Raw genomic sequence first — 13,842 nt, 5'->3', positions numbered from 1 at the left:
CTTCCTTCATTCCACCACAGGAGGGATAAGATAATAAAATGAGGAAAAGGAATAACAAGGTTCTTGAAATCCAAAATAAAGTACATTTCTTTAAGCAAATATAGTTCCTAAAGTTTCATTTCTTCCCCTAGTTTTTATAGTTTGTGATGAAATTTAAAGAAAATATCCCCGTGACCATTGGTCAAAGTTCGGGGGACTACCCTTAGAGGAAATCAAGGTGGATATAAGAAGAGGAAAATTGAGAAGTTTAATGGCACAGTTTGGCAAATGCCTTCTTCCTAAAGTCTAAAACTCTTAGGGCTGTATGTAAGACTCTTAGGTTGATTTCTCCCAGAAGCAAATTTTGAGACAAGACTTAATTACAAGTAGTTTATTCGAGAGGTTTTTCCAGGAAGTATTGTTAAAATATAGAGAGAGAGAAGTAAGCAAACCAGTAAGGGTGAGTGATTGAACGTGTTACCTGTGTGAATAAGAGGGGTGAAAACTCAAGGAGTAATTTGGAAACACAGTGTAGCATATACTTCAGTTATCACCACTGTGGAGCCAGGAAGGTGAGATATTTACCCTTCCGTTTGTCATTGGCTGAAAGCTGCTCCCTAGCACTTCATGTCTGCCCCTGTGTGATGGAAAGAAACCCTCCAAGTGGGGACTCATAATTGGGATGCAGGCGGATGCTGTCAGGATAGAACAGCGAGCACTGAGGGTTATGGGAGGGGTACTCAGTGTACACCATACTCTTCACCTGGCATCACTCTGATCACAGGTTTACACTAAGTTAACTGCATCCATCACTCATCCTTCACGGTGGTGGCAATTTCAGAAAGAGAAGGAAAGGAAAAAGATTTATAACTAAATGTATAGAGGAACAATCTAGAGGTCCCATTACTCTGACTGGTCCCAAGGTAAAATTAATATTCATAATTTCCCTCTTTTACCACCCATTCTACATTCCACCCTTTCATGGTCAGACTTCTTACCCAACAGCAAGCAACCCAGACCTTTTCCTTAAGGAAGGCGCCACCTTTATAAGCAATTTATTCGTGTTGGTCTCTAATGTTAACAAGTCAGACATTCAGCAGTGGCAGTAACTAGATTTGCCTCGGGGAAAGGGAGTTTATTTCACTGGACTGTTGCTTACCCCCATCTCTGTCACCCTGGTCACTCAGTATAAGGGCCCATCATGCAGGCACTGGGGTGAAGAGGGACAGAAGCTTGTTGGGCACTGGATGTGTCATTCTGTCATCCTGTTTACCTGGTTGTTCAGTGCTTCCTTTAGGATGGAGACTCTCTGGTGAGCATTAATGTGAGACATAGATTTGCACATTTTAGTTACATTCTCATATAGCCATTCACATATCTTCCCCAGACTTTTGTTTTCAATCTTCCAATATTTCTTCTTCCAGGCCTCCTCACTATTCTTCAGGACCACCTCTGAATAAAACTGTAGTGAGGCAGCACTATTTGTTTTACTTCTACCTACATATTAAGCCACTCCAACCGTGAATCAGGCCCAGCTTACTTCCTCCTCCATCAGTTAGACATAGAGAAATCCCCATGAGACTGTAGGTACAGCTGAGGAAGAGGCATTGATGCAAAAGAGACAGGTGACAGGAAGTCTAGGCCACCTGTTTATGTAACTCACTTGTGCCTGCTAAACTTGTACCAGTATAATTCATAGTACTGTCCGTACTCACCCTTACGACATGGGTAGGCCTGACAATAGCCATTTAAAATAGGAAATTTTAGTCACATAGTCACTTGATGTCCCATGATCAAGTGTTTAATTCCTATTAGGGTCCAGTAACATTCCCATACCTGTCTTTTGAACAGAGAGGACTCTGCTGGAGACAGCACGGCCTTGCTCCAGAATCCTAGGAGTCTGTGCTGCACCTCTCCTATTAGGGCTTTATGGAGACTTCACACATATTTATCTACAACAGGCATCATGGTTTTACCAAGTTATATGGCCCAAGTGACATAGATTCTTGCATCACAGACTAAACCTGCTGCAAAGCCCTCTCTTGTTCTAGGCCCTCTCAAAACTGACAGCCTGCTACACACCTGTTGAATTATTCCTAAGGGTATATGTGCTCTCTCTAAAATCCAAGGAAGACTAACAGGTGCTGTGCCTCTTTACTGACAGCAGGAAGGACAAGGTGCAATAGCATGTCTTTTACCTTGGAGAAGGTATGCTGACAGGACACAGAACACTAAACCTATAAGAACTTCACTGATGTGTCAGGCGGCCTAATGTTTGAGGACTTTATCTCCCACTCCGTGATGTGTATATGTGTTACCAGGGTATTCAGAGTACTTACCACTTCCTGGTTTCCAAAACCTTGGTTAGTTATCTCAATATCCATGTCCAAACATCATGTTCCTTCAGTTCTTAAAAGCCCTTTTGGTGAAAAGCATCTTTCCTTCTGTGACATAGGCATTGCTTCTTTTCTCATGACCTACTGAGTGTTCCATCTAGTTATTAGTCACAAGTAGTCTCACCCCCATGTTGGCTAACTCTGTCTCTTTCCAGAAAATAGAAAGATCCTCTTTTTCAAAATGAGGTAAACAGTACAGATGGGTCACTGAAGCATGTCAGTGAACCTTTTGAAAGCATGTCTTAGAGAGGGCTGGGCTAGATAACCAAAGAGTCTCTATATTCCAGAGTTCTGATGGCTCATGTCTCTAATCTCCCTGGGTCTTCCTTTCTCCTGAGAGCTCCCTTCAGCCTCCTCCATCTTCCTTACCCTCTCATCACATGTTCCCATCCCAGGGGTGAAGCTCAGCAGAGAGTAATTTCTCTGTGACTCAAAGCTTGGTGTCCCTGGAGATGGGCTGCATTTCCCTGCAGCAGCATAAAAGGGGAGTGTCTTGGCTGCAGGGTCTTCCTGGGCTTCTATAGGATATGGTACAACAAAACAGCCTGGGGAAGCAGCCAGGGTGAGTAGCCAGGACTGAGTGAGACTCAGACCCTTCTCTATGCCCAGAGTCCTGGAGGGCACCTCTTTTACCTCCTCCTCTCCTCCTCCAAAATAAGAGTCAAATAGAAATAAATGACAGAAGGCAGAGGTAGCAGAGAAATATGGACACAGGGGTACTGAGTATCCTCAATGGTAGTTTCATATTCTGCATAAGGGAGAGATCAAGGAGAATCTCTTGCTGAGGCTTCTGATTCGCTCAGAGAAGGGCTCAGAGTCCCAGACTTTACTTCTAAGAATGACGCCTATATTAATGATCTGAATTGGTAATGGTTAAGGATACAGAATCTTTTCTGGGCTGCCATTCTAGAAAAATAGAAATGTTCGTGCTTGGCAACACCCAAGTATAGTCTGCAAATCTCTCTAGTAAAATTTTCATTCATTCATTCATTCATCAAAACAACCAAATTCCCAAGATATGCCATACATTGTGCTGAATGGAGCCTTATCAATATAAATCAGAATTACTGTTCTTGGGAGGCTCAAGCTAGCTGAGAGGAGAGAGAAATCAGAAATTACCATGTAAGCGACTGAATGATTGAATGGGGTTTCTAAGAGACATGAATGAACAAGCAGGGAAGAAAGAAATGGTTGGGGGCTTCCCTGGTGGCGCAGTGGTTGAGAGTCCGCCTGCCGATGCAAGGGACACGGGTTCGTGCCCCGGTCCGGGAGGATCCCACGTGCCGTGGAGCGGCTGGGCCCGTGAGCCATGGCCGCTGAGCCTGCGCGTCCGGAGCCCATGCCCCGCAACGGGAGAGGCCACAACAGTGAGAGACCCGCGTATCGCAAAAAAAAAAAAAAAAAAGAAATGGTTGGGTGTGGGGGAGGGTTGTTTAGCAAAAACAAAAGGTTAGGAGCAAGAAAACCTTAGGGCAAGGGTATTTAGAGGAGGGGAAAAAAACAGAATAAAGAGGTGGGAAATTAAAAAATAACTCTATTTCAGGACCACTGGATCTTGCAATCATAGAATGCCAGAATTAGAAAGATGGATAATCTAGTCCAGTTCCCTTTTACAGGTGAGGAAATGGAGCAGCATAAGGAGAAACTAACAAATTTTTAGTAAGCCTGGCACCAGGGTGCAATCTGTGACAAACAGATTTGGAAGAACAAGGTATTTTCTGGCAAACAGAACCAAGATTAGATCATTCTACACTCTCTCCTCACTAGACACTTGACTTCTCCAAGCCTCAGTGTCTTCACTGATATACATGGAGAAAGATCTGTCTCACGATGTTGTTTCAGAGTTGAGGGAATTCATTGTTCATCAAAACTTGACTAATTTCTAATATGTGTCTTATATAACAAGCACAACTCAATGATATAGTGGCATAGCTGGGTCCAGAAATCTCTTCTCTAATTCTCTACATTAAAATGAGTTGAAATGCATCATGTCTGTTTCATGCTGTATGATAGTTTTACTCCAGCAATTACAAACCATGGAGAGAAAACCAAGGGTCTCTGCCATTGCAGTTGCCCCAGAGATGCTAGAGCCTTGAAGGAATATACATCCAAGTGACAGTACAGAGCTCCAGCTGAATGCACTGATGGACTGGCCTAGAGAATGATTAAGAAGTTCAGTGGAGCAGGGATATGCCAATTTCAATGCGGTGCCTTAGGAAAATTGAGCTGATTAAAGCAGTTCAAGAAATCTGCAAGAGGAGGGGACTGGTGGAGAGAAATGATACCAGCCAAGCAGCCACCCTAAGAAAACCATAAGAGAAATGATGAGATTATGAGCAATTGAATTAGGGGCTGAAAAATGGGAAGGAGAGCATAGATGTAAGGCATATTGGGCAGATAGAATGAGTTGATGAAAAGACATCCATTATCTTTAATTCTATGCAGATCATCCAATGGTAAGATTGTAAGTACACATAATGTCTGTGAGAGCCCCCATCACACTTCTCAAAGCAGAGTATGGATAGACCCAAATACTTGAGATTCATTGTTGACCTGTTATAAATTCATTTTTTCACGCATTTAACCAAACACTTCATTGGAAATTTCTTCTATGCCCAGTCATCCATAAATCAAATATGTTTCTGATTCTATGATGCATTATTGTCTGGGAAGACCTCAACCACACTCTTCTTCAAAATCAACCACTGATCCTAGTATCTGGAGGATAAGGAAACAGAAATTTTCTTTTATTTCCTCTCTTTCATGAGTTTGTAGATTTGATTATTGATTCTGTCATTTATTTATTCAAACAAGCAAATATTTGAGAATCTGCTCTGTTCCAGGCATTGCACTATGCAAGAGCTATGTGTCAGCAAATAAAACCATATGGCTGATCTATTCATGGCTCATACCGTCTAGCAAGAGAGAACAAAAGATTTCAAGGAAAGAAGCAATCATAAAATTATAAAATGTGTAGAATGGTATAAAGGAAATTAAGAACGTGTGGGGTAAGGATAATGGGCTCTGGGCACCTACTTAGTGAAAGTCATCCCAAATGGTCTCTGGGAAAATGATACTTAAGATCTAAAGACTGAGGAGCCAGCCATGAGAAAAGCAAACTGAGGGATATTGGATGAACAGGAAAGCCCCAAAGTGAAGAAGTAACTTGGCTTTTTTAATAAACTGAAGTAAGGTCAGTGTGGTTAAAGAATACTGAGCAAGCGTTAGTCCGTTATGTGATAAGGGTGGAGAGTTAGGCAGATACAAGATGATAGGAGTTGGGAGGGATAAACTGGGAGATTGGCACTGATGTATACACACTACTGTATATAAAATAGATAACTAATAAGAACCCTGATAGCACAGGGAACTCTACTCAATACTCTGTAATAGCCTATACGGGAAAAGAATCCAAAAAAAAAAAAAAAAAGAGTGGACATATGTATAACTGATTCACTTTGCTGTACACCTGAAACTAACACAACATTGTAAATCAACTATACTCCAATAACATTTTATTTAAAAAATGATGGGTCAATATCATCATATGTCATCATATCACAAGCATTTTATCAGAGTGCACTGGGGAATGATTGAAGGGCGTTAAGCAGGGGAGTAACATAAATCAGTCTCTTTCCTGAGCCTCAGTTACATCATCCCTAAAGTAGGGATAGTAATCCCTTCGGGGTCTACATCACAGGATAATCGTGAAGATTAAAGGAATAATATACAGTGAAAGATTTAGAGATATACAACATGTTAGACAATAACAACAAAAATCATGTCTGTGGTGCTTTGCACTTCAGATAATTTTTCACATACTTTGTCTCATTTAAGGAAGAGGTCACAGAAAAGAATATTGGATTTGGAATGAGAGAGACTCAGATTCAATATCCAGGACTACAATATATGAGCCGTTCATTCAGAAGTCAGCCACTAGAGTTGAGTCTCAGTTTCCTCATCTGTATAATAGGAGGGGGAAGATGGCCTTGTCCAAAGTCTCTGTTGATTCTGAGATGGAGAAATTCAGTCAAAAATGCTTAAGTGCAAATCAATTTATTATACTCAAAAATGTATCATACAAGAGCAAGAAAAACATGTGACCTTAGGAAGACCTGGTTTCAGGAAGTGCAAAGCCATCTCCATGGGGGAAAAAAAGCAGCTTCTCACTCTTTCAGACACTCTCTCTATGGGACTACAGGAACTCTCATCTTTGCCTCTTTCTGCATATCTGATTCAATGATCCTTATCTCTCTCCAAACAGGTATTCTCCTTTTCTCCCTATGCACATGGAAATAACACATCCTCAATTTGGCCAACAAGTAGACAATGACCAGTTTCTCTGAACTCTAATCACTGTTTCCTGCAGAGAAATTTCATTTCATCAGCTCATACCAGAGCTCAATGTTAAGGCTGATGAACTTTTGCAGGATAGATAAAATAATGTAATAATGACATGACTCTTAGGGCCCAATACTGTGGCTGAGAGGGAACGGCCTTAAAAAGAAATTTATGATTTTTATAATAAAGTGAGAAAATCTAGGCAAATGCATTAACATAGTATATGGAATATAATATAATAGGGAGTCAGTGAAGATTTAAATTGTTATCATTATTAGGTTTTAAACATATTGGTGAATAGTATAACCAGTTATGGAATTGATTTTTAGAATTGGGATTCAATACTAGATTTTTCTTTCCTATCATCCTGGATCCTCTAAGTGTCTGCCCAGATTGAAGAGACCACATCTTTCTGGAGACCTCATCTATCCCACAAGGATGCTCCCTTCCTGGTCCTCTGGCAACATCTCCTTCTTCCAGCCACCTGCTTTCCTGATGATTGGCATCCCAGGGCTGGAGGCTGTTCATGGCTGGATCTCCATCCCCTTCTCCTCCATGTACACAGCAGCCCAGCCCTCACTGGAAACTGCCTGATCCTCTTGGCTGTGAGGAGGACCCCCAACCTGCACCAGCCCATGTACTACTTCCTGTCCATACTGGTGGTCACCGTTGTGGGCCTCACCTTGTCCACAATGCCCACCACCCTGGCTGTGCTCTCGTTTGACCATTAGCTCATTGGCTTCAATGCCTGCTTGGTCCAAATGTTCTTCCTCCACTCTTTCTCCATGGTGGAGTCCTCAGTGCTCCTGGCCATGTCATTTGACCACTTTGTGGCCATCTCCAACCCCCTGTGCTATGCAGCTGTCCTCACAAACAATGTCATCATCAGGATGGGGCTGGCCATTATGGCCTGTGCTACCCTGTCTCTCTTCCCAGTGCCATTCCTACTTAAATGTCTGAACTTCTGCCCTAATAAGACCCTCTTATCCCATTCATTCTGTTTCCATCCTGACGTGATGAGAAGAGCCTGTGCTGACATCACCATAAACATCCTCTATGGGTTCTACGTGGTACTGTCCCCTGGGGGCATAGATTCCCTGCTCATTGTCCTGTCCTACACTCTCATCCTGCCCACGGTCCTGGGGCTGGCCTCTCCCAGGGAGCTCATCGGGCCCTCAACACCTGTGTCTCCCATATCCTGGCCATCTTTGTCTTCTTTATTCCAGGTATCACCATGTCCATGATCCACTGTTTTGAGAGGCACCTGCCCCCCATTGTACATGCCCTTGTTGCCTATGTGTACCTGCCGGTGCCCCCTGTGCTCAACCCCATCATCTACAATGTCAAGTCCAAGCCCATCAGGGAGGCCATGTTCAGGGTCCTGAGGGGCAAAGACCAAGGCTGATGTAATTATGAAATATCGCAGGGTCTGGGTACCATAAAAGACACTTTCTATAGCCTCATAGGAACCTGCTACCCTCAGCAAACACTGAAAATTCTTAGTCTATGCTAATACAGTGGGAAGACCATCAGGCTTCTTCACAGTACAAATGGATGTTCACCATTTACTTTGTACTAGAAGCAGTGCTGTGGATTAAAGACTGAGAAATATGTTAAATATGGTCAGTTCTTTATAGAAACTCACAATCTTGTGCCAGGATAAAGGCATGTAAATACACAGTTGACTGTAGACTTACACATACCATAATAAAGTTCAGTGCAAGAGATTACTAGGGACTGCAAATCCGTTCTTGCCAGAACTGTCCTGGGAAGATCGGACAAACCTCTACAAAGGGGAGAATGTTTTTATTTCATCTTGAAAAAATATATAGGGTTTTTCTAGGCAAATTATGAATTAACAAAGAGGAAAATCTAGGGCAAAAATACATGAAAAAGGCATTTTTAATTTTTTCATGAAGTTTTATTGAACAAGTGAATAAATAAATGTGTTGATCATGTGATATGGTACCACCCACCTCAGCGCTAACTCTTCTTATAACCCCTCTCAGGAATGTCCTTTTCTCCAAGAGATCCCCTTGCTTGACAGATTCCATAATGAAGTCTGACACTGACAATTGCATCCTCTTCTATAACCCCATTTCAGATCTGCTCCAGATTATCCACACCCTCATTCTTCAACTGTGTTAGAGTTAAAAGCCCTACATCCTTGTTGGCTCCCTTAGGAAGGGAAATGGCAAGTTCTGCATCAGCTTCGTTCCCTTTGGATCAAATCTAAGATGAAAAGCTGAGTTGCCAGGGGAGTGGACAAGAAGTTTGAAAGTACTTTGTTTAAGAGATGAACAATGAGTATCAACTCTGAAAGCCTAAACCAATGTTATAATATAATCCTTTCCCAAGTTCAGATCTGTCTATGTCAAGAAGGCCAAAAAAAAAAAAAAAGGCGGCGGCCAGACATAGCAGAAGGCAATGACTCTTCACATGTATGCCTATTGCATCCAAGGGAGTCTTATCTTAATGTAGTTAAAGGAGTGATATAAGATACCTTATTATCTTAAATAGATACAACTCAGAGGTCTCAGTCAAACCTTTCTGAACTGGAAATGGTCCAGTTCTAAAGGTCTTTCAAGAAGTCTGGGAACATTGAAGAGGGAATACTTCTTTTGGCCTGACAAAGCATAAACAGCTTCATTTAAAAATGTGTTACTAAAAAGAAAAATGGCAAAAATCAAATCAGACAACAGAAATAGAGTGAAACAGAGGCTTTAAAAGTACATAAAATCAATGAGAGACACCAAGTAAAGTAGCTGAATAATATGGTATGTGGAAAAATTAGAGATATTATACTGGAAAAGTAAGATGGGAACAGGGGGAAAGGAGGCTACTGTCATTCTGAGAAGTGCAAATTTTTATGGGAAGTAATAAAAGATCTCTGATGATTTTTAAGCAGGGAAGTTAATCAGAGTCGTGCTTGGAAAAACTCTTATAAGCTATGTGGGATTTAGGACTGATGCAAAAGATGTTTAAGGCAAGGAGACCAGTGTGGAGATTTTGACAAGTGTCCAAGCAACAGGGGAGTATCTTGACTAGAGAATAGCTAGTCAGAATTGAGAACACAAGACATGTTTACGAATCATTTCTAGGTAAAACCTAAAAAAAATGAGTAAGGGACTTGCAGATTGAAATTTCATATTATGCAGACTTCTCTAGGGCCCAACAAAGTTCCAATAGCTGAGATGGTGGGGCCAGAGACGAGAATATCCAAATAAAGGAAATGGGGAAGGTAAAATGATGCCCATGTAAAACGTATATGATGAAGGTCTTTAAACATACCCTAACTTCTAGCCAAATCTCCTACAAGAGGCAGCCTTTTCCCCTTATCCTAGTTCTTAACTCCAGGCTCTTCTGGATGACCCAGTAAGTGTTTATGAAGTAAATGACCAGATATAGTTTTGTCTCTGTATATGGCATTTAGTACTTATTGAGAAACACAAGAAGGTGGTGGTGGTGGTGATGTGTATGTGGATGTGTGTGTGGATGTGTGTTTGTATTTACATTTACCAAATGGTTAATCCATTTAGGATCAAAACCGTGAAACTTTATCCTGAGCATATAAACTATCATAGACTTGGAATCCCTTTTGAAATCTAAGATAGTGGCAGCATCCCCAGGAAAAGAAAACTATATGTGTCTGTCTGATTTATCTCTTTATTATCCACCTATCTATGTCTCCAATGGGATTTCAGACAATATAATACAGATACACACATTCATCATATGTGCATACAGAAGCATGTACACAAACACTTATTAAAAATCTGGAAGAATAAACACCAAAATGCCAACAATAATTTTTTTAAGGTGACAAGTTTATTGGAGTTTTTATTATATTTTTATTTATTTTATATTTTCAGAGTGTCTAAGATTTTTGTTTACAGTGGTCATATACTGGTTTCCTAATATGAAAAAAATCTGTCTCTTTCTCCCTCTTCTCTCTCTTTCATTCTGTTTCTTTCTTTCAATTTCAATGTCAAGGCACTATCAGGAACTGGGATGACCCTCCAAATAGTTCAAAGTGACCAAAGCCAGCAATGACTCTAGTTTATGCCCTATGTTCTGCTGGCCATCACTCACCTGGGCATAGCAGGTTCCATACTGCTCACAATTCTCATCTTCTGGATTCCAGTCCAAGAAATTAGATATGCTCTTCCCATATCCTCTGTACCAAGTAGTCCTGTGCTACTAGCTATAGCTGGAAAAGTCTGGCTGGCCATGTGCCATGCTCTCTACTATACTACCTGCTTCTCACACTTACCTACCTCTCTTTTGGATGGAGATCTCATTCCTCCCCCATTCATTCCTACTGTACTCCTATAGTGTCCATACCCTTCCTTCCCATTCTGCTTCTTCTGGGAGTGCTGTGCTTGGCTTGTAGGGCTCCTGGGTGGGCCTCTGGAACCATACTCAGGCTAAGTACAGCTATCAGGGATGCAGTCTTTACTGAGCTCTCCTATGGTCTTGATCTCTGAGCTTTGATGCTGTGGGCATTCCCTGAAGGGTAGCTCAGAGCCCTGGGAATACATGGTGTTCACTTATATACTCTATTCACTTTCTGTGGACCTATGTTTGACTTAGCCTTGCTTCCTGGCTAGCCACCCGGGCCACTGGCCCTACTCAGTCTCACAATACCTCCTGCTCTTGACTCCCTGGTCTATAACCAACCCTGCTCTTTCTGCCATGAGCTTCTAGGTTTTCTCAGCTGCATCTCTCCATGTAGTGTCTCTCCAGATATCCAGTGAATGTCCCTACTGTTAATTATACTATTTCCCAAACTAGCCACTGTTGGGGAATTACCCAAACATACTCCTGTTGCTACTACACAAGTACAATGGCAAATAGGCCAGGAACTATTGAGATTAAAGCCATCAGCAACATTAACAGGAAATTCCTAAATACAATACTGGATGAGTGAGAAAGGAACTTAAATACCTCCCCTAGAAAATGCAAGACTCTGGAATGTCTAACTCACTATCCCACTAGTCTAACATTCCCTCCTCACAATATGGGATTGGGCATCAAAAGACAATTTTTTTTGAGCCTACGTGATCTCATTGAACATCAGTTCCCCCACTGGTACAATGGGGGTAACTAATCATATTCCTGCCTAAATCAAAAGGTTGATAAGAAAATTGGAAATGAAGGAAAAAGTTTCACAGTCTATGAAAATGCTCAGAATACAGTATACCATCTTTCATTAATGTAGATAAATATAATATTTTGTGAATTTACTTTCAATCCTTTCTTAAGGATTGCTACTCAGAAGAAAAGAAATTATTTTTTCTCTGTGGTCATTTTGAAGAGGGAAATCCAGGTATGTCTCCTTTCCTAAGATCCAAAATGGTAGGGCATTCTGAAGAGGAAATCATGGTTTTAAGCCAGATTATCTAATTGTATTATATTCTCATATTTATTTTATTTTTGCCTTGCCTAAGCCTTTGGTAAATGTCTTTTAGAAATATCACCCTTATCTCAGAATGCTAGAAACTATCAGTGCAAGCAACCATATGAATTTTTTGGACTTGAGAATTGGACTGAATGGTTAAGTGGGAAGTAATAATCCTCCAACCACAACTACCTCAAAGAACTAAAGGGTAAAATAATATTGAAAAGTAAGGATTGGGAATATACAGTTCTGCTGCCCCTACTCAGATGGAGATTCTCCAATCAGTTTCATCTTTGAAGGATCAGTTGTGCTTTCATTAAGAATTCTTTTCCTAATACTGTCTTCCAAAATGTTGAAATTAAAATCTGAATTGAAGGACTTCCTGTGAAAAAGAAGTTTGATCCCTGACACCTAGGGATCCGAAGTGTGGGTGGTCACATGGAAGAGACGAAGGATACGCTGCCGGATCTCCTTTGTCTTCACTCCATAGACAATAGGGTTGAGCACGGGAGGAACAAGCAGATAGGTGTTGGCCATGATGACAGGCAGGAGGGAGTCATGCCGCTTGTCAAACCGGTGCACCATAGACAACCCAATGAAAGGTACATAGAATATGAAAACAGCACACACATGAGAGACACAAGTACCAAATGCCTTTGCCTGGGCTTCACGTGTCAAGCCCAACACAGTCTTGAGGATAAGCAGATATGACAAGGAGATGAGAAGTGAGTCCAGGCCAATGGCAGAGATGATGACAATGAGGCCATAGATGATATTGACGCGGATGTCAGCACAGGCCAGCTTCATGACATCTTGGTGTAGGCAGTAGGAATGGGAAAGGATGTTGGAGCGGCAGAAGGGCAGATGTTTGATGAAGAAAGGCAGGGGTGCCATAAGTGCAATACCCCGTACCACAGCAGCCATGCCGATCTTGGTAACACGAGGCAATGTTAGCACAGTGGCATGGCGTAGTGGGTGGCAGATTGCCACATAGCGGTCAAAGGCCATGGCCAGCAGCACCGTGGACTCCATGCCAGATAAGGAGTGGATGGCAAACATCTGTAGCAGACAAGCATCAAACTGTATGGTAGTGGAATTGAACCAGAAGATGGCCATCATTTTGGGCATGGATGAGGTGGAGATGAGGACATCAAGGCCAGAAAGCATGCAAAGAAAGATATACATGGGTTCGTGTAGGCTATGCTCCGTCCACACAATGTAGATGATTGTCAAGTTACCTAGCACAGCGATAAAGTAGAGGGAGCACAATGGGAAGGCCAACCAGAACTGAGCTTCTTCCAATCCTGGCAGGCCTATTAGAATGAAATATGTGGCACTGGATTCGTTGCCACTGGGATCCACCATAGTGAAGATGCTGAGCTGAGACCAATGCCAGGCAGGTAGAGGCTGGAATACAAAGATAAGCCATTGTCAGATCCTCCAGAATTCCACTGCCATTTTTCTTTTCCTCCACCCTGATGTCCTGTTCTCTGACCAGAACTCCAACTTCATTGCCTATCCAAACTCTGATTCTATTCTAAACTCAGCCTAACTATCCTTCATAACTCAAGGCCCAAATGAGCATTCATCTAGTCTTTCTTACTAACCCCACCTCTGAAGTTAATTCTGAAAACAAATGAAATACTAAAGTAAAAATTCTAAGCATTCTAAATCTTTTAGTTCACCAAGGATAGGTTACTGACTAAGTACACATCAGACTTAGAT

At 41.7% G+C, this 13,842-nt stretch overlaps 2 protein-coding genes across 2 annotated transcripts; one reads left to right on the top strand and one right to left on the bottom strand.

The window, feature by feature from the left end:
* Nucleotides 1-7,154: 7,154 nt before the first annotated feature.
* On the top strand, nt 7,155-8,121 carry LOC116757428 (olfactory receptor 51I2-like). The gene is given in 3 exon segments (XM_032638957.1): nt 7,155-7,286; nt 7,289-7,880; nt 7,883-8,121. Coding segments are annotated over 3 exon segments (963 nt in total).
* Nucleotides 8,122-12,528: 4,407 nt separating this feature from the next.
* On the bottom strand, nt 12,529-13,482 carry LOC116758460 (olfactory receptor 51E1). Its single transcript, XM_032641282.1, has one exon. The coding sequence runs from the start codon at nt 13,480-13,482 to the stop codon at nt 12,529-12,531; it is 954 nt and encodes a 317-aa protein (XP_032497173.1).
* Nucleotides 13,483-13,842: the final 360 nt, after the last annotated feature.

The sequence above is a fragment of the Phocoena sinus genome, chromosome 8 (assembly GCF_008692025.1).
Source record: "Phocoena sinus isolate mPhoSin1 chromosome 8, mPhoSin1.pri, whole genome shotgun sequence".
NCBI lineage: Eukaryota > Metazoa > Chordata > Mammalia > Artiodactyla > Phocoenidae > Phocoena > Phocoena sinus.
This window is presented reverse-complemented; position numbering and strand designations above follow the sequence as displayed.

Coding starts and splice junctions, on each gene's coding strand:
- LOC116758460 (XM_032641282.1), bottom strand. CDS start 13,482: ATGGTGGATCCCAGTGGCAACGAATCCAGTGCCACATATTTCATTCTA.